Source organism: Saimiri boliviensis, chromosome 4 (assembly GCF_048565385.1).
Source record: "Saimiri boliviensis isolate mSaiBol1 chromosome 4, mSaiBol1.pri, whole genome shotgun sequence".
NCBI classification, from domain to species: Eukaryota; Metazoa; Chordata; class Mammalia; order Primates; family Cebidae; genus Saimiri; species Saimiri boliviensis.
Genome location: NC_133452.1, coordinates 38039708 through 38059172, shown reverse-complemented (window position 1 = coordinate 38059172; position 19465 = coordinate 38039708). Strand labels below are relative to the sequence as shown.

Below are 19465 nucleotides of genomic sequence, written 5' to 3'. Positions count from 1 at the left end.
AAGGGTGAATGAGGAGGGCTTTGTCATTAGGCACAGGTGATAAACACGTGAGGTGACACCCCTACCCCACCTCTCCCATGCATCACCTCAAGCCAGCATGGATTCCCCTTTTCTCCATCCACCTCTCTGCCCTTCACACTTTTTTGGGCCAAGTGATTGAAGAATGGTGGTAAGGTGGATGAAATAGAAAGGAATACTTGGCTTTAGAAAGAATTGGTAGAGGCAGTTTTTAATTTAAGTTTATTATTATTATTATTAAAAGATAGGGTCTCACTCTGTCACCCAGGCTGGAATGCAGTGACATGATCATAGCTCAATGAAGCCTCAAATTCCTGGGCTCAAGCTATCCTCCCATCTCAGTCTCCCAAGTATTTGAGACTACAGGCATGTAGTCTCATTTTTGTGTTTTCTTCTAGAGACAGAGTCTCACTATGTTGCCCAGGCTGGACTCAAACTTCTGAATTCAAGTGATCCTCCTGCCCTGCTTCCCAAAATTCTGGGCATGAACTACTGTTCTGTGCTGGCCAGTGGAGGCATTCTTTTTTTTTTTTTTAAGACAGGGCCTCATTTTGTTGCCCAGGTTGGAGTGCAGTGGTGTGATTATTACGGCTCACAGCAGCCACCACCTCCTCAAGTCAAGCAATCCCCTCACCTCAGTCTCCCAAGTAGCTGGGACCACAAGCATGTGCCACCATTCCTAGCTACTTTTTTGTATTTTTTGTAGAGACAGTGTTTTTCCATGTTGCCCAGGCTGGTCTCGAACTTCTGGGCTCAAGTGATCCTCACATCTTAGCCTCCCAAAGTGCTGGGCTTACAGGCATGAGCTGCTGTGTCTGGCCCAGTGGAGGCAAGTTTAAGTAGTGTTATTTCATTTTACAAATGTGTATGGATAAGGCGCCTGTTTTTGTCACATGTAATTTTGGTTTGTAGCTCAGATTCAGCTGCTCTCTTCACACCTGGTGGGTGGAAGAGTAAAGGATTAGAATAAAATAAGATGAGTTGGAGTCCGGATTTTCCTTGTAGGTCTTTTGAAATAATCACTTCTCTGAGCTTCACCTATGAAACTGAAATAACAACAATGCCAGGGTCAGAAAATTTCACATGAGGATTAAATGACTTAAAGCAAGGAAAGATGCTTGGTGAGTTATCAAACGGTACATTCATTTTAGTTCTAGTGCAGGATACATAATAGGTACTCAAGAAATTGTTAATATTTTTCTAGTGAAATTTTTCTTTAGTCATTTGTTTTATTAGATGAACCTGATACTTGAATCTATTAAGGTGTACCCATGGCCTTTTCTCATAGTTCAAATTACACTGTCAATTCATCTCTAAAGAGCATAGTAATACAAGCTAACATTCATACAGTTCTTATTATGTACCAGTATGTTCTTTGCACCATAGTCATCTTATACATTAGTCCTTATAAAAATCTTTTGAGTTAGGCTCTATTATCTCCATCCTCATTTTACAAAGAATGAGATGAGGCAAAAGCTGTGAAATCACTTGCCCAGTGCTGCATTGCTAGTGGTTGCTGGAGGCAGGAAGCAAACCCAGGCAGCAAGGACCCAGAGTCTCTGTGGCATGACACTCTCTCAAGTCATATCAGTTTTACTGCCTGTGATGAAGCTCAAATAAGCGCTCACTCCATGCCAAGAAGTGTCATCTCACATCTGTTATTTCACCAGGATCAGGTAGCTTACCCAAAGTGACCCACTGCCAGTAGGGGCAGAGCTAGGCTATTGGCTCACCTCTGTCTGATTTAAGAGTCTAAGTTCCTTACTATACTATGACCACTAGCAAAATAGTAAAACAAACAAGCAAAGAGAAATACTAGCATAAATGTCTGGCAAGAGGGCTTTATGTAATGTCTTCAGCCACTAAAATTTTTACTAGCAAATATTATTTATAGTGAGAAGAATCATCACTGTCCACCACGCCCAGCCGAGGAATCTCAAACATAACGTCAAGTACAAGAATTGAGACTCGACAAAATGCATACTATATGATTTGATTTGCATATAAATATAAGTGCAAAAATAGACAAAGCTAATCTATGCTGTTGGAAATCAAGATACTGATGATTCTTGGTGGGGTGTGGTTTGCAGAGTTTAGTGACCAGAGGAAGCGGAAGTGGCCTGATAATATTTTGTTTCTTCATCTGGGTGATGACTACCCAGTGGAGTTCAGTTAGTGAAAATTTATTAAACTATACATCTGTGAAATGTGTGTGTGTGTATCAGAGAAGTAAAATTTCAGGCCAGTTGCCATAGCTCACGCCTATAATCTCAGTTCTTTGGAGGCCAAGGTGAGCAGATCACTTGAGGTCAGGAGTTGGAGACCAGCCTGGGCAACATGGTGAAACCTGGTTTCTGCTAAAATTTAGCCGGGTGTGGTGGTGTGTGCCCGTAATCCCAGCTACTCAGGAGGCTGAGGAACAAGAATTGGTTGAATCAAGGAGGCGGAGGTTGCAGTGAGCTGAGATTGTGCCACTATACTCCAGCCTAGGTGACAGAGTCAAACTGTGTCTGAAAAAAAAAAATGAAAAATGAAAATAAACAAAATTACAGTGTCTATCTATGACCCAAAAGTTACCCCAATTATTTTGCCTAAAAGACAGGTTTAAAAAAAGATTTCAATGCTTTTGAGGTATATATAAATATCCTAAAGTCATAGAAGAAAATGTCAAAAAAAGTGGAGTTTTGGAATAATAAAACATCTCAAATCTATAGAATTTCTAAATTCCATATCAGAATGATCTCCAAAAGATGGAAGAATTTAGTAATCATTACTTAACCCAGAACTATTTTCTTACTGTACTTTCTAAGAATTTTGTAACTTAGACAATTGTAAGTAGCAGAGAAAAGTATATATTTTTAAGCGATCAAAACGATGGACACATTTTGTTTTCATTTTCAGGTTTGACCTGCCACCAGTTATCTTGTTTTCTATGGATGGATTTAGAGCTGAATATTTAGACACATGGGATTCTTTAATGCCAAATATCAATAAACTGAGTAAGTCTTCTATAACTAGTGACATACAAATGGTAAAGACACATGCTCAACATCTGGATGATGCAACTTTCTTTCTGACTTTTAACCTTAGTGGTTTGTCTTAGCCTAGATTCTCTCTGACTTTACCACATGGTATCTTCTTTCTGTTGGAAGTGTATTTTCACACTTTCTGGCGTCTCCTACCTTTATTTTGTTAGCATGTTCATCCTTCTGTTTGTTTATTTTGATTTGTTTTGTATTTGAATGTAACTTCTGTCCTGTGGAAATCTGTTTGTGTGTACTGCCTTGAAAGTGACGTTTGTCAGACCTGGGTTCTGGGTCTTAGCAAGGTAGATATAACAAAGGACCGGATCCAGAAGGAGCCTGGTGGGGTAGGCAGACCCAGCACCTCCCACCACTTCAGCAGATGTCAAATCCAGGATCTATTCTAGTTCCAGAATGGAACTGCCTACAACCTGGCTCTACCCCTTGCTAGCTGTGAGGTCTCAGGTAATTTTCCTTCACCTTTTAGTGCCCCAGTCTCTTCATCTGTGAAATGGTGACTTCCCACCTGATAGGATTACTGTGAGAATGTGCACGTAGCATTTTAAAAATAGCTATTTGACATGTGGCATACATTGGATGTGTCACACGTACTGCCCGTGCAAAGAGACTCTCAGGCAGGCTTTGTGTAGGCAACAAGGCTGTTTATTTCGTGCCTGGGTGCAAGTGGGCCAAATCGGAGAAAGAAGTTAGGCAAAGAGGGTAGGAGAGGGAATTGATTATATAGGTTGGAGCAAATGGTCAACTAAAGGTGGTAATCTATCTTGGGGAGGGGGAGGACATTAAGGGATGCATGGTCACAAGGTAGAGGTCATTTATTACAATCAGGCATGATCACAAGGGTGGGGAGTATCAGTTGCAATCAGAGGGGAAGGTGCGGTAGATTACATAGTTACAGGGGTGGGAGTCTTGAGAAACTCGATGTCCAGGGGGAAATTTTTGCAAGGCTGAACAGGAATAATGGATGCGGGTTGTAGAGCAATTAGTTGAGGCAGGAACAACTTGTTTTACTTCCTTCTGTGGCCACTTGGTTCCTTGTGGTTGCTTCAGACTTTCTGGTTCCTGGAGACCATTCAGAGTGAACGTGCGGGCCACCAAGGCTAAAATGGCCAGGCCTGGACTTAGAGCTCTAACAGGGTGGTTTTAAGTTATTGTTATAATTATTTTATTATTAGCTTTATTATAATGTACTTCTGTGTTAGGATACTTGGACTTCACACAATTTAATAAAGGTAGTAATAAAGAGAAGTTGAGACTGGATGTGATATCTCATTTTTAAAGTTTTATTTTTAATTGTTATTATTTTAGAGATGAAGTCTTGTTATGTTTCCCAGGCTGGCCTCAAACTCTTGGGTTCAAGTGATCCTCCCATCTCAGCCTCCCAAAGTGCTGGGATTACAAGTGTGCGCCCCTGTGCCTGGACTCACTTTGGTTTGTTACACCTTTTTCTTTTTCTGATGATTAGTGACATTGAGCATCTTTCATACACCTATTGGATGTTTGTATATCTTTAGAGATGCACAATATTTTTCTTCTTTGAAGAAGTATCTACTCAGGTCATTAGCCCATTTTTAATGAGACTATCAGATTTTCTGCTATAAAGTTGTAGAAGTTCCTTATATATTTTGGAAAGTAACTCCTTGTTAGATATACAGTTTGAAAGTATTTTCTCCCATTTTCTAGGTTGCCTTTTCATTCTATTGATTGTTTCCTTTGTTTCACAGAAGCTTTTTAGTTTGATGTAGTCCTGTATGTCTATTTTTGTTTTCATTGCCTATGCTTTTGTCATCATATTCATGAAACCATTGCCAAGACCAATGTCATTCAGATTTTCCCCTATGTTTCCTTCTAGAAGATTTATTGTTTCAGGTCTTACTTCAAATCTTTAATGTACTTTGAGTTGATTTCTATGTATGATATCAGATCAGGGTTCAAGTTCATTTTTCTGCATATGGATATCCAGTTTTTAACACCATTTGTTGAGTTAGCTATTCTTTCCCCATTGTGTATTCTTGGCACTCTTTTTGAAAACTGGTTGACTATATATGCATGGATTTATTTCTGGACTTTTTTTTTTTTTTCTGAGATAGGGTCTCATTCTGTCACCCAGGCAGAATGTGCAATGGTGTGATCTCAGCTCACTGTCACCTCTGCCTCCCAAACTTAAATGATCCCCTCTGCTTCCTGAGTAGTTGAGATTACAGGCACCGCACACCACAATGACTGGCTAATTTTTGTATTTTTCATACAGATGAGGTTTTGCCATGTTGTCCAGGCTGGTCTTGAACTTCTGAGTTTAAGCTTGCCGTGGCCTCCCAAAGTGCTGAGATTACAGTTATGAGCCACCGTGCTCAGCCTGGACTCCCTATTCTTTTTCATTGGTCTATATATCTGTTTTTATGCCAGTTAACATGTTAATTACTGAAGGCTTTTAATATATTTTGAAATCAGAAGCTTTGATGTCTTCAGATTCGTTCTTTTTCAAGAATGTTGTGGTTATTTGGGATCTTATAAATTTAAATATTTTTTCTATTTCTGTAAAATATGTCATTATGGTTTTGATAAAGATTGCATTGAATCTGTAAACTATTTTGAGTAATAGGAGCATCTTAACAATATTAAGTCTTCCAGACATGAACATGAGGTGTCTTTACATTTGTTTATGTCCACCTTAATTTCTTTTGCCCATATTTTACAGTTTTCATACACAAATCTTTCATTTTCTTGGTTAAATTTATTTATAAGAATTTCATTATTTTCAATGTTTATAAATGAGATTCAATAGCTAATTATTAGTACATAGAAATGCAACTGATGCTTGTATGTTGATTGTGTATCCTGCAACTTTACTGCATTTATTAGTTTTAAATAAATTTATTTAGAGCTTTCAGTAGATAATATCACACCTCCTGCAAATAGGGACAAGTTTACTTCTTTCTTTCCTATTTGGATGCCTTTTTTTTCTTGCCTAATTGCTCAGGCTAGATGAGTGGACATTCTTGCTTTGTTCCTGATCTTAGGTGGGAAAACCTTCAGTTTTTCACTATTGAATGGGTTGTTAGTTGTGGACTTTTCATATAATCTTTATTATGTTGAGGTAATTTTTCTCTACAGCCATGTGCCACATAACAATGTTTCAATCAACAACAGATGACATATATAATGGTGGTCCCATAAATTATAATGGAGTTGAGAAATTCATATCACCAACTGGGTATGGTTGCTCTTATCTGCAATCCCAGCACTTCAGAAGGCCAAGGAAGGAGGATTTCTTGAGCCCAGGACAATCCCAGCACTTCAGAAGGCCAAGGAAGGAGGATTTCTTGAGCCCAGGAGTTTAAGATCAGCCTGGGTAACAAAGTGAAATCCTGTCTTTACCAAAAAAAAAAAAAAAAAAAAAAAAAATTAGCTGAGCACAATGGGGTGTGCCAGTAGTCCCAGCTACTCAGGAGGCTGAGGTAGAAGGATCCCTCAAGCCTAGGAGTTCAAGGTTGCAGTGAGCTATGACACTACTGCACTCCAGCCTGGGTGACAGAGTGAGATCTGGTTTAACAAAAAAAAAAATCCTATCACCTAGTGATGTCATAGCCATTATTCTGTCCTAGCGCAAAGCATTATTCACATGTTTCTGATGATACTGGTCAAGACAAACCTACTGCACTGTCAGTCATAAAAACTTACAGTACACACATTTATGTACATTGCATCATACTTGATAATGATAATAAATGACCATTTCTGGTTTATGTATTTACTATACCATACTTTATTTTTAAGTGATGGGATCTTGCTATGTTGCCCAGACTGGTCTCAAACTCCTGGGTTCAGGTGATCTTCCTACCTTGGCCTTCCAAAGTGCTGGGATTACAGGCATGAGCCACTGTGCCAAGCTTATACTACACTTACATTTTGTACATTATTTTAGAGTGTATTCCTACTTATTAAAAATGTTAAGTATAAAAACAGCCTCAGGCGGGTCTTTCAGGAGGTACTTCAGAAGAAGGTACTGTTATCATAGAAGATGATAGCTCCATGCGTATTACTGCCCCTAAAGACCTTTCAGTGGGGCAAGAGGTGGAGGTAGAAGACAGTGATATTAATGACCTTGACTCCATATGGGTAGGGGCTAATGTGTGCGTTTGTGTCTTAGTTTTTGACAAAAACATTTAAAAAGTAAAAACAAAAAATTAAAAAACAAAATCTTATAAAGATATAAAGAAAGAAAATATTTTTGTACAACAGTGCAATGTGCTTGTGTTTTAAACTCAGTGTTATTACAAAAGGGTCAAAAAGTTAAAAAAATTAAAAGTTTATAAAGTAGAAAAGTTACATAAGCTAAGGTTAATTGATTATTGAAAAAATACGTTTCTATAAATTTAGTGTATCCTAAGTATACAGTGTTTATAAAGTCTATGGTAGTTTACGGTAATGTTCTAGATTTTCACATTCACTCACCACTCACTTACTGACTTAGAGCAACTTCCAGTCTTGCAATCCTCATTCATAAGTGGTCTGTATTATATGATGTTTTTAGTACCTTTTCTATATTTAGATAGATAGGGTTGAATATATAAATACCACTATGTTACAGTTGCCTACAATTTGGGGCAGAATAACATGCTATACAGATTTGTAGCCTAGGATTAATAGACTTTACCACATAAGCCTAGGTGCAGTAAAGTAGGCTTTACCATCTGGGTTTGTTTAAGTACACCCTATTATGTTTGCACAATGATGGAATTGTCTAAATACACATTTCTAGGAACGTATCCCTGTCTTCAAGCAATCCATGTGTGACTGTATTCCTAGTTATTGAGAGCTTTTATCATGAAAGGGTGTTAAATTTTATCAAATGCTGTTTCTTCTTCTATTGAAATGCTCATGTAATTTTTATCCTTCATTCTGTTAATGTGATGTATCACATTAATTGATTTTCATATGTTGAACATCCTTGCACCCCAGGGATAAATCCCACATGATCATGGTGTATAATCTTTTCATTGTGTTTTTGCATTTGGTTTGCTAGTATTTTGTTGAAGATTTTTGCATCTATTTTCATCAGAAATATTCACCTGAAATTATCTTTTCTTCTGACATCTGTATAGCTTTTATATCAGGGTAATGCTAGACTTATGAATTTGAAAGCATTCCCTTGTCTTCAGGTTTTTGGAAGAGTTAGAGAAGAATTGGCATTAGTTCTTGAAATATTTGTTAGAGAAATTGTCAGTGAAGCCATCTGGTCCTGGTCTTTTTCTTGGGAGGATTTTAGTTATTGATTCAATCTCCTTACTGTTTATAGGTTTATCCAGACTTTCTATTTATTTAAGATTCAGTTTTGGTACACTGTATGTTTCTATGAATTTATCCATTTCTACTAGGTTATCCAGTTTGTTGGCATATAATCATTCATAGCATTCTCTTACAAACCTTTTTATATCTGCAGTATCCATTGTAATCTCCTCTTTCTGATTTTATTTGACTTTTCTCTCTCTTTTTCTTGGTCTAGTTAAAAGTATGTCAATTTTGTTTATCTTTTTGAAAAACTAGCTGTTGGTTTCATTGATTTATTCTATTGTTTTTCTATTCTCTATTTCATTTCTTCTTTAATCTTGTTTTCTTCTTTCTGCTAACCTTGGATTTAGTTTGTTCCTTTTTCTGTTCCTTGAGGTGCAAAGTTAAGTTGTTTATTTAAAATTGTTTTTCTTTCTTCATGTAGGCATTTATTGTTATAACTTGCATTTTAGTGCTGCTTTTGCTGCATCCCATTTTCATGTTTGTTCATCTTGTTTCAAGATATTTTCTAATTTCTCCTTTGATTTCTTCTTTGATGCATTGGTTGTTCAAGTGTGTGACATAATTTCTACCTTATTTGTAAATTTTTAAGTTTTCCTTCTAATACAAATTTCTAGTTTTATTCCATTGTAGTTGGAGAAAATACTTGGTATGAGTCCAATTTTCCTAAATACATTAAGACTTGTTCTGTGATCGAGGCAGGAGAATTGCCTGAGCCCAGGAGGCGGAGGTTGCGGTGAGCCGAGATCGCGCCATTGCACTCCAGCCTGGGTAACGAGCGAAACTCCGTCTCAAAAAAAAAAAAAAAAAAAAAAAAAAAAAAAAAGACTGTTCTGTGATCTAATATGTGCTCTATCCTGGAGAATGTTCCATGCATACTTGAAAAAAAGGTGTTGAGTTGGGTTGAATGTTGAAAAGAAAAACACCCTGCTGATAGTTTTATAGGGCTTCTCTTGTATATCGTGAGTTGCTTTTATTTTGCTGCCTTCAACATTCATTGTCTTTGACTTTTGACATCTGATTATAATAAGTCTCGGTGTGGATTTTTTTAGGTTCATTGTGTTTAGAATTTTTCAAGCTTCCTGGATCTGGCTGCCCATTTTTCCCCATGCTAGATTTAGGAGTTTTTAGCCATTATTTCTTCGAATAAACTTTCTGATTCTTTCTCTTTTTCTTCTCCTGAAAATCTTATCATGAATATATTAGTTCATTTGTTGGTGTCTCAAAGTTCTCTTAATGTTTCATCATTCCTTTTTGTTCTTTTTTCTTTCTGCTCCTTTGCCTGAATAATTTTAAGAGGCCAGTCTGAGTTTGCCTCTCTTTGCTGACATTTTCAGTTTATTCATGCATTGTTCTCATCACCTCAATGAGTGTCTTTATGACAATTATTTTGAAATGTCTGTTAGTAAAATTGTATCCCTGCTTCATTCAGGTCAATTTCTGATTTATCTTGTCTCTTTGTTTTGAACGTATTTCCGCATTTCTTCTTTTTCCTTTGCTCTTTGTGTTGGCATTTGTGGATTGGACAAAACAGCCCCCTTTCTAGGTTTTCATGGACTGGCCTTGTATAGGAGAAACCCTCACCAGTTGGCCTGATCAGGGATTCTGGAGGCCCCTTAAACCTTCATGCTAGTCCAACCTTGTTTCTTTGCTCTTAGGGGCCTCAAGTGTCTAGAGTACACTGGTCCCATTTGTGCTCCAAGATAAGTGAAACTGAAGCCAACTCCTTGGGCAGTCACCAGAGAATTTGAATCATTAGACGTCTTGTCCAATCCTTTCTCTCCCCAGAGATAAGTTGGGATCTTGATTTTGTTTTGTTTTGTTTTGTTGTTGTTGTTTGCTTTTTTCCCCCTCTGTGCTGCACCAGAGAGGCCTAACATGCTACATCAAACCACTGTGTTTTTTTCTTACTGGCCCCCCAGGTGACTAGGGTTACTGGATTATAACTAGGGTTGCTAGATATACTGGATTCCATCAGTGCTTCAATACAAGCAAAACAGAAAAAGCCAGTCCTTTGGGAAGTCCTTGGAAAAGTTGGGGCATTGGACACTTAGTGTAACTCTTTTCCTCCCCTGGGAGAAGCGGGGATTTGGGGATACTGCCTGATTTATCTGTGCTGAGCCAAGAAGAGAAGCCGTGGTGCGTGCCTGCGTGCTAGTTCAAACCTTCTCTTTGTTCTCTGCAGCGCCCAGGGGACTAATACATATTGGGTCTCAGATCTTCTAGCCAATCTCTCAGATAGCAGTTGCGAAAACCGGAGTGTTAGATGTGTGGTCCAATTTTTTCCCTCCTTGGGGAGAAGCTAAAAGTTGAGAATTCTCTTCTGATCATATAGCACCGTTCTGGGATGGGTATAATGTTAAAGAAGTGGTTCTGCTTTTCCTACTGGGTTCAATGTAACTGGTTTTATGCTTGCCTGGTAAGCAGGAGCCTCTCAAGTAGTTTCTGGGTTTCTCACAAATGGAATTGGTTTATGTGCGGCTACTGAATGATTGTGTCTGCTGTGGGAAGAGTCATCCAAGATTTCCTATTCTGTCATCTTGCTAGCATCACTCCTCTCTGCTCTTTTGACCATTCTTCTGTATGTGCCAAGGGCTTGAAGGCAGATCAACAACTCTGGGAAGACCGAAGCCCCTGCAGAAATTATTATTCTCTATTTATTTGAGTGCTAGAAATGATACAGGCCAACAGTATGGCTAATCTAAGAGGTTATTCTACTAAATTATATATAAAATGAAAATACTTATTTTCAGCCAGGTTTTTGTTGTTTTGTTTTGTTTTGTTTTGTTTTTGAGACAGAGTCTCTCTCTTTTGTTCAGGCTGGAGGGCAGCGGCATGATCTCCGCACGTCGCAACCTCTGCCTCTCGGGTTCAAGCGATTCTCCTGCCTCAGCCTCCCAAGTAGCTGGGATTACAGACATGTGCCGATACACCCGGCTAATTTTTTGTATTTTAGAAGAGATGAGGTTTCAACATTTTGGCCAGGCTGGTCTTGAAATCCTGACCTCAGGTGATCTGCCGGCCTTGGCCTCCCAATGTGCTGGGATTACAGAAGTGAGTCACCACGCCTGGCCTACACTGTAGTTTTGATCTGTACATTCTTTGGTTGCTTTACCTACTCACCCATTTAGACCTTTGCTGCTTCTTAGAGTTTCTGGTTACCATAAACCTAGTTGCATAGACTTATCTCATTTATATTTTCAGATTATTTTTATTTAGTACTTAAAAAATTTTTTAAGAAGTAAAACATACACATAAACATTTTAAAGCAATATTCAAGGCTATATAGTAAAATAAATGAATGAAACCTCTTTCCTGATCTTCCTACTTTTCCTTTGCAAAAGCAATCATTCATTGGTTTATTGCATCTTTCCAGAAGTAGTCTGTTCAAGCCTAACTTAAATTATTCATATTTAGAAGAAACAATGGTAGAAGACTGTGCTTTTTGTGGGCTTTCTTCAGTAGCTGTGGTTCAAGGGCAGGTGATACAAAATGGTAGCTTAAGTCTATAGAGAGTCAGCAGATGTATCCTGTTTATGACATCATGTAACTAGGGCAGTGCCATGTTTTTACAATACTGGTAGCTTAGTTTGCATTTTATTTTATACCCTAGCTTTACCCATTTAGGAATTTGAGTTTGTCACCCATGTTTCAAGAATATTAAAAGAGAAACTGACTTTCTGTATCTGTTCATTGTATGACTATTTTCTCAAATTATTTTAATTGTGTAAGTGGACTAGATCTAATTTTATTTTCTTGTCATATAATTTCTTAACAATATTAAATGTCTTTCCCTAATTGACATCAAGATTTACTTATTGGTGGTATTGACTAAAGAAGAAAAATAAAGGTTATTTTAATCTTAAGTTGTTTTATAAAGCCCTCGAGCAGTTCTCAAACTTAAATACATTAGGATGACATGAGGTGCTTGTTAAAAATGTAAATTTTTGGCCAGGTACAGGGGCTTATGCCCATAATCCAAGCACTTTGGGAGGCTGAAGCAGGTGGATCACTTGAGGTCAGGAGTTTGAGACCAGTCTGACCAAGATAACAAAATCCCATCTCTACTAAAAAAAAAAATACAAAAATTAGCTGGGCTTGGTGGCAGGCACCTGTAGTCCCAGCTACTCTGGAGGCTGAAGCAGGAGTATCACTTGAACCCAGGGGGCAGGAGTTGCAGTGAGCCGAGATCGCACCACTGCACTCCAGTCGGGGTGACAGAGCAAGATTCCAAAAAAAAAAAAGAAAAGAAAAGAAAGGAAGGAAGGAAAGAAAGAAGGAAGAAAAGTGAGAGAAAGAAAGAAAGAAAAAGAAAGAAAGAAAGAAAGAAAGAAAGAAAGAAAGAAAGAAAGAAAGAAAGAGTAGATGTTTTTGAACTCTCTTTGCTTTGTCTCCTACCTTCCAACCCCCATCAGAAAATCTTATGTAGTGGACTTGATATGGGCCCTAGAAGTTTCTGAAGGAGGAAATTCCTGGATTAGAGGCTGGGAAAGAGATTAATCTGAAAAACAGTCATTGTGTTCAGCAGCAAAGCTTATGACTTTTTGGACAACAATCAATTTCACGTTTTGTTTTGACCTAAAGAGACTCTATAATAGTGAAGCTTATTCTAGAAGTAGAGGTAACACAATTTTGGTGTGGAAAATTTCTTGTACATCACTGCTGCAGAGGAAATAGCAATGTGTCCCAGTGGTTCTGACCTCTTTAAACAGGGTTATTGCACAGATTGAAAACAACAGAACAATGAAGCGAAATTACTGCCACACTTTGTGAAAAACAGATCAGAGGAAACTTCCCTGGTCAAATGGAAACTGTACTACAAGTAAGGAGCAGTAAAGTTAGCTTAATTGGTAAACAGTATTACATGACATGGTCTTATGCAATTACACAAGTCAAATCCTTTTTCAATCTAGACAGCAGTGTTGACTTTTGTTATATTAGATACTTTGCATGTAAGAACTATCAGCTAGATGCCAATGCTGTAAAAAGCAAACAACGCTGGCAGTGTATGATATAGAGCACGTTTAGCTCAGGGATCAACAAACTGTAGCTTGCAGGCCAAGTCTGGTTCACTCTGCTTGTTTGTGTATGGCCTGCCACATATACTCAGAATTGTTTTACTTATTTGAGAAAATTTTTATTTATTTATTTATTTGAAAAAGGATTTCACTCTGTCACCCAGGCTGAAGTGCAGTGGTACAATGACAGACTCCATCTCCTTGGCTCAAACAGTCCTCCCACCTCAGCCTCCAGAGTAGCTAGCACTAGGCAGGTGCATGCCACCATGCCCAGCTAACTTTTTATTTTTATGTAGAGAGGAGCTTTCACTGTGTTGCTCAGGTTGGTCTCAAACTCTTGAGCTCAAGTGATCTGCCTGTCTCAGCCTCCCAAAGGGCTGGAGTTATAGTTGTGAGCCACTGGGTCTAGTCTGTTTTACATTTTTAAATGCTTGGAATAAAGTAAGAATATTTTGTGACATGTAAAAATTACCTGAAATTCAAATGTCAAAGTCCATAAAGAAAGTTCTATTAAAACATGGCCATGTTCATTTGTTTATGTATTGTCTACGCATGCTTTGGGGCCTCAATGGCAGAGTAGAATTGTTGCAATGAAGACCATATGGCCTTGCAAAGCCTAACATGTATATCACTGGCAATTCCAGAAAAAATCTATACACCTTGATTTGCTCACTCCTTTCCTAAAAGACTGACATTCCTTGGAATGGAGGAAGCTTAGAGACCAGAATTTCAACCTCTTTCCATCTTCAATTCACTTTTTAGCTTGTTTTCTATTTTTCTGGGAGAGTTTCATGTTCAGATTTTTAGTTATCTGAAAACTGAAGAAGAAACAACTTCCTAATTTCTCATCATATTCTGTTGTAGAAACATGTGGAATTCATTCAAAATACATGAGAGCTGCATATCCTACCAAAACCTTCCCGAATCATTACACCATTGTCACGGTAAGTGCTTGACCCAGTGGTAAGACAGGCCAAAGACCAGAACTGATCACATAAGACAGACATGCTTGGGCAGGAACTGGCTGATTTCAGTGTCTTACCCTTCTCAATCACATGTGGGGATAGTTCATGGCTCAATTCAGGCTGGGAAGTCATGGCTCAATGTGAGGCCACTCCAGAGCTATGAGGCATGAGCTATGAGTAAATGTCCAGCCTTAGGTTAACTCACCTGTCTCGAGGTTAACTCACCTGTGTCGAACCCAAAACAGACCCTTTGATGTGAGAAATACCATTTTCCTACGGTCTTTCGATTGCCCTTTGTTTATCTGAAGGTCTGCTGAGAACAGTAAGCTATATAGAGGGACAACTACTTTGATGTGGAAAATTTCATTTTTTCCTAGTCTTTTCATTATAATTAACTTGATAAAACTTTTTTTCATAAATGAATTCACACTGTCTACATCTCCTTAAATAAATCAATAAAAGTAAGTGAATTACCTCAGTGTATAAAAAGATGTAGGTAAAATGATTAAAATGAGCTTAAATAAAAATTAAGTTATTTAAGATGGATAGACTTAGAACACATTTTAAGGCACCTTTTGTCTCAAAGGAATTTGTGTCTTTAATACTTTGGGTTTTAATCTTTCATTACTATGAAACAGTAACTATGACATTTAAATTTTAACCCCTATACAAATGTATGTATGTATTCTCATTATTTTCAGATTCAATGTTTGTGGGTTTGTCTACTCACTGAAATTTATTTCTAGCCTCCAAATCAATAAGTATAGTGCATTTGTGGTCATTTGCAGCCATCACAAAGAAGCATAAAAAGTTGAGTTGCCCAATGCACATGTCACATATTCCTAGCTAAGGTCTAACCAGGAGACATTCTGCTTTCTTGTTTTAGCTGTAGTATTATAAACAAGTATCATTTTCACAATCTTACTGTCTATCGAATGCTATACTTTGTATATGCTAATGCTTTTTCTTGGGTTATTTCACTGGTTAAAATTGTCCCCTCGCATAGTACTAAAGTGCTTTCTGCTATCCCTAAGAGCAAGAAGGCTGTGAATTGCCTTACAGAGGAAGTATGTATGTTAGGTAAACTTTGCTCAGGCATGATTTATAGTGAACCAACAATATATATAAATAAGGTGACTTTAAACAGAAACACTCATAAAATAAAGTTATGTATTGATCAGAAGACCAAAAATGTTGTAACCAGAGGATCTCAGGAACCTAACTCTGTTTTTCCAGGAGTAATGGTTTAGTAATCATTAATTTAATGTTCATGACAACTTTATAGAATATAACTACTATGAGTAATAATAATTGACTATAAACACATAAATATAAATACATAATACATACTACATATATGTATGTGTATACATAAAATAATGGATTATGCAAAAGTGCTAATTTACTGTTTTTATATTTTATACACATACATGCCTAGATAGTCATAAACATAGTGATGTTCTAAAATAATGACCCTAAAATCCATAGGCATTCAATAGAAATGTGTGGAATGATTAAATAAATATGTGGGATTGGATAGATGGATGAATGGCAGGGAAGATGGATGGAGACTGGGCAGGCTGCCTTTAAAATGCTGGTAACACCCTTTAATTCAATTTAACTAAGATATTTGATATATAGAAAGCTTCTATCTAGTAAATTTCTTGCTATTCTTGATAATATAACCAGTGGGTAACCATTATTCTAGTATGTGAATCTTTAACAAACAGTTAAACAGTTATTTAGCACACAAAAGTTATATTAACACCATCAGCACAAACCATCAGCCTAATGTCATTTATTTGCTGCTATAAACCATGGTAGAACTAGAAATATATATATATATATATATATATATATATATACTAGCATGTGGGTAAAAAAAAATGAAAAGAAAAAAGATACACACACACACACACACATACACACACACACACACACACACACACACACTTGGCCCTCCATATGTGTGGGTTCTGAATCCATGGATTCAACTAACTGTGGGATGAAAATGTATTTGGATAGAATCAACCTAAATGCCCATCAACGACAGACTGGATAAAGAAAATGTGGTACATATACATCATGGAATATTATGCAGCCATAAAAAAACAAGATCTTTTTTTGTGGGAACATGAATGGAGCTGGACACTATCATCCTTAGCAAAGTAAATACCACATGTTCATACTTATAAGTGAGAGCTAAATGATAAGAACTTATTAACGCGAAGAGGAAACAACAGACACTGGGGTCTGCTTGAAGAAGGAGGGCGGGAGGAGGGAAAGGAGCAGAAAAGAGAACTGTTGGGTACTGAGCTTAGTACCTGGGTATATACAATAAACCCTCATGACACGTGTTTACCCCTTGCATAGGGTTTCTTCCTAAGTGACAAACCTTCTTCACATGTACCCCAAACCTAAATGAAGGAATGAGGAAGGAAGGAAGGAAGGAAGGAAGGAAAGAAGAAGGGAAGGAAGGAAGGAAGGAAGGAAGGAAAAATATTTGGAAAAAATGCATCTTTACTGAACATGTACAGACTTTTCTTGTCACTATTCGCTAAACAATACAATGATTGACATAACATGTGTATTGTATTAGCTATTATAAGTAATTTAGAGATGATTAAAATATACAGGAGGGTATGCAAAAGTTATATGCAAATCCCAAGCCATTTTCTATCAGGGACTTGAACATCTTCTGATTTTGGTACCTGAGGGAGGTCATGAAACTAATGGAAGCCAAGGGGTGACTATATCTCCTGATATTTAAGTTCAAGTCTGCGTGTTTTACATTGAAAGATATAGTATCTTTCCTAGATATGAGTAATAGATTGTGTGCTATTTCAATTTAAATTTATATTTTACTAATATTTTATCTTACATCTTTTTTGAAATTATCATTTTAGGGCTTGTATCCGGAATCACATGGCATCATTGACAATAATATGTATGACGTATATCTCAACAAGAATTTTTCACTTTCCTCAAAGGAGCAAAATAATCCAGCCTGGTGGCATGGGCAACCAGTATGTAGCATTATGCACGTGGCAACCGAAGTAACCGCCATTTCTCAATGTGACAGGAGGTCACACTTCTCACCCCACTTTGAGTTCTATGTCACCCATCTAGTTTCTAAGGGCTGAGGGTGGGAAGGTGTTTCACCACTATTTATAACTTGAATTTTTAAAACATTTATGATTGTTAATTTAAATAGCTTTTGTTTAAACTTGCGTGTTGGATTATAAATGTATCTATCTGGAAATTACTCAGAAAGATTATTGTTAGTGTTTTTCCTCATTCTGTTTTGTAATTCTTTTAAAGGGAGAGGGGAACCACCCAATTTTACTAGATTAAAAAAAAAAACAAAACGATTTTGCTTCTTAGTACCTTGCTATGTTTTTTATTTTTGAGGCAGATTCTTAGATAATTATATCTTTTAATTGCTACAATGGTTAAATTTCAATTTTAATACATGTTGCAACTATTAATCTTGTTTAGTTTCTAGGAAGGTACACCATTCCTGCCCAAGGTAATTATTGAGTTTCACTTATTCTAAATTTTCTCTTCTTACAGATGTGGCTGACAGCAATCTATCAAGGTTTAAAAGCTGCTACCTACTTTTGGCCCGGATCAGAAGTGGCTATAAATGGCTCCTTTCCTTCCATATACCTGCCTTACAACGGGTAGTGAAGCACTTCCAGATATTCTCCCAGCTAGGCAGAAATGATCAGGATGTTTTTTTCGTCTTAATCTTGGCGGCAATTCTATTAATCCAGTTGTCTGAGCTAAAAATCTTGGGAGTCACCATTGATTCCTCTTTATGTCACTAAAGCAGTCTTTCAGTAAATGCTTTTGGCTCTAATTAAAAATCTGCATAGCCTGAGAACTTTTTATAACCTCTAGCATTACCACTCTGGTTCGAGCTGTGGTCTCTCACCTGTACTATTGCAGTTGCCTCTTTACTCGTTTCCCTGCTTCTTATCCTTTATAATCTAGTCTCATCCCACCCACCAGAGGGATTCCTTTAAAATGCAAGTCTGGCCTAGTGGGGTGGCTCATGCCTACAATCCCAACAGTTTGGGAGACTGAGGTTGGCTGATCACTTGAGGTCAGGAATTCGAGACCAGCCTGGCCAACATGGTGAAACCCCGTCTCTACTAAAAATACAAAAATTAACCGGGCATGGTGGCACATTGCCTGTAATCCTGGCTACTCCAGAGGCTGAGGCAGGAGAATCGCTTAAACTCAGGAGACAGAGGTTGCAGTGAGCTGTGATCAGGGGCTCCTGCTGTCCAACCTGGGTGACAGAGCGAGATCTGTCTCAAATAAATAAATAAATTTATTAAATTAAATGCAAGTCCAATTATGGCATTCTTTTGCACCAAAAACTTCGGTGGCTCCTTGTGTCACTCAGAGTGAAAGCCCATAAAGCCCTATGTGGCATGACCTCGGCTGTTCCCTTACCTCTCAGACCTCATCTTCTGCTACTCCCTGGGGTGCTCACTCTGAACTCCTTGGTGAACTTCAATATACTGGGCTCACTTCTGCCGCAGGACGTTACACTGGCTGTTCACCCTCCCTGAGATGACTTGCTTCATGGATCTGAATGCCTACTCTTTTACTGCCTTCCAGCCGCTGTTGAAAAACTACCTTCTCAATATCGTCTTGCCCCAGTTACACTAAGATTTAAAATTCCAAACCACCTTCATCCCTGTTACTCTGCTCTAAATTTTTTTTTGTCCATAGCATTTATCACCTTTTAATACACTATATAACTTATTTTTATATTAAGTCTATTTTTGTTACTTGTCTTCCTCCACTAGAATGTCACCTTTGGTTTTCTCACTGATAAATTCTGTTTTGAATGAACAAATAAGTGTCCAGCAATAGATGTTCCACATATGTATATGCATACATTTTTTAAATGGAATGAATGGATCATAATCATTTGTCTTTTATTTTAGTTGGGAGAAACTAAAGGAGAGGAAGGTGAGGGGAAAATAAAACAATCTACATTTCATTTATAGTGTTGCCAGTGTATCTATAAACAGAAACCCCTTGAAATACTACTTACTCCCTTTCAATATTGTGATTATATAGGAACACAAAGTGGATAGCTGAAGATATTAAC

The 19465-nt window shown here is 37.5% G+C and overlaps 1 protein-coding gene across 1 annotated transcript in view; it reads left to right on the top strand.

Annotated features, from left to right (window-relative positions):
- Nucleotides 1–19465, top strand: part of ENPP3 (ectonucleotide pyrophosphatase/phosphodiesterase 3) — a 286041-nt gene that overhangs the window by 20231 nt on the left and 246345 nt on the right. The window contains exons 7-10 of the mRNA XM_003932436.3: nucleotides 2920–3017; nucleotides 14234–14313; nucleotides 17241–17360; nucleotides 17908–18017. Of these exons, the coding sequence (XP_003932485.1) occupies nucleotides 2920–3017; nucleotides 14234–14313; nucleotides 17241–17360; nucleotides 17908–18017 (408 nt within the window). The remainder of the gene's footprint in view (nucleotides 1–2919; nucleotides 3018–14233; nucleotides 14314–17240; nucleotides 17361–17907; nucleotides 18018–19465) is intronic.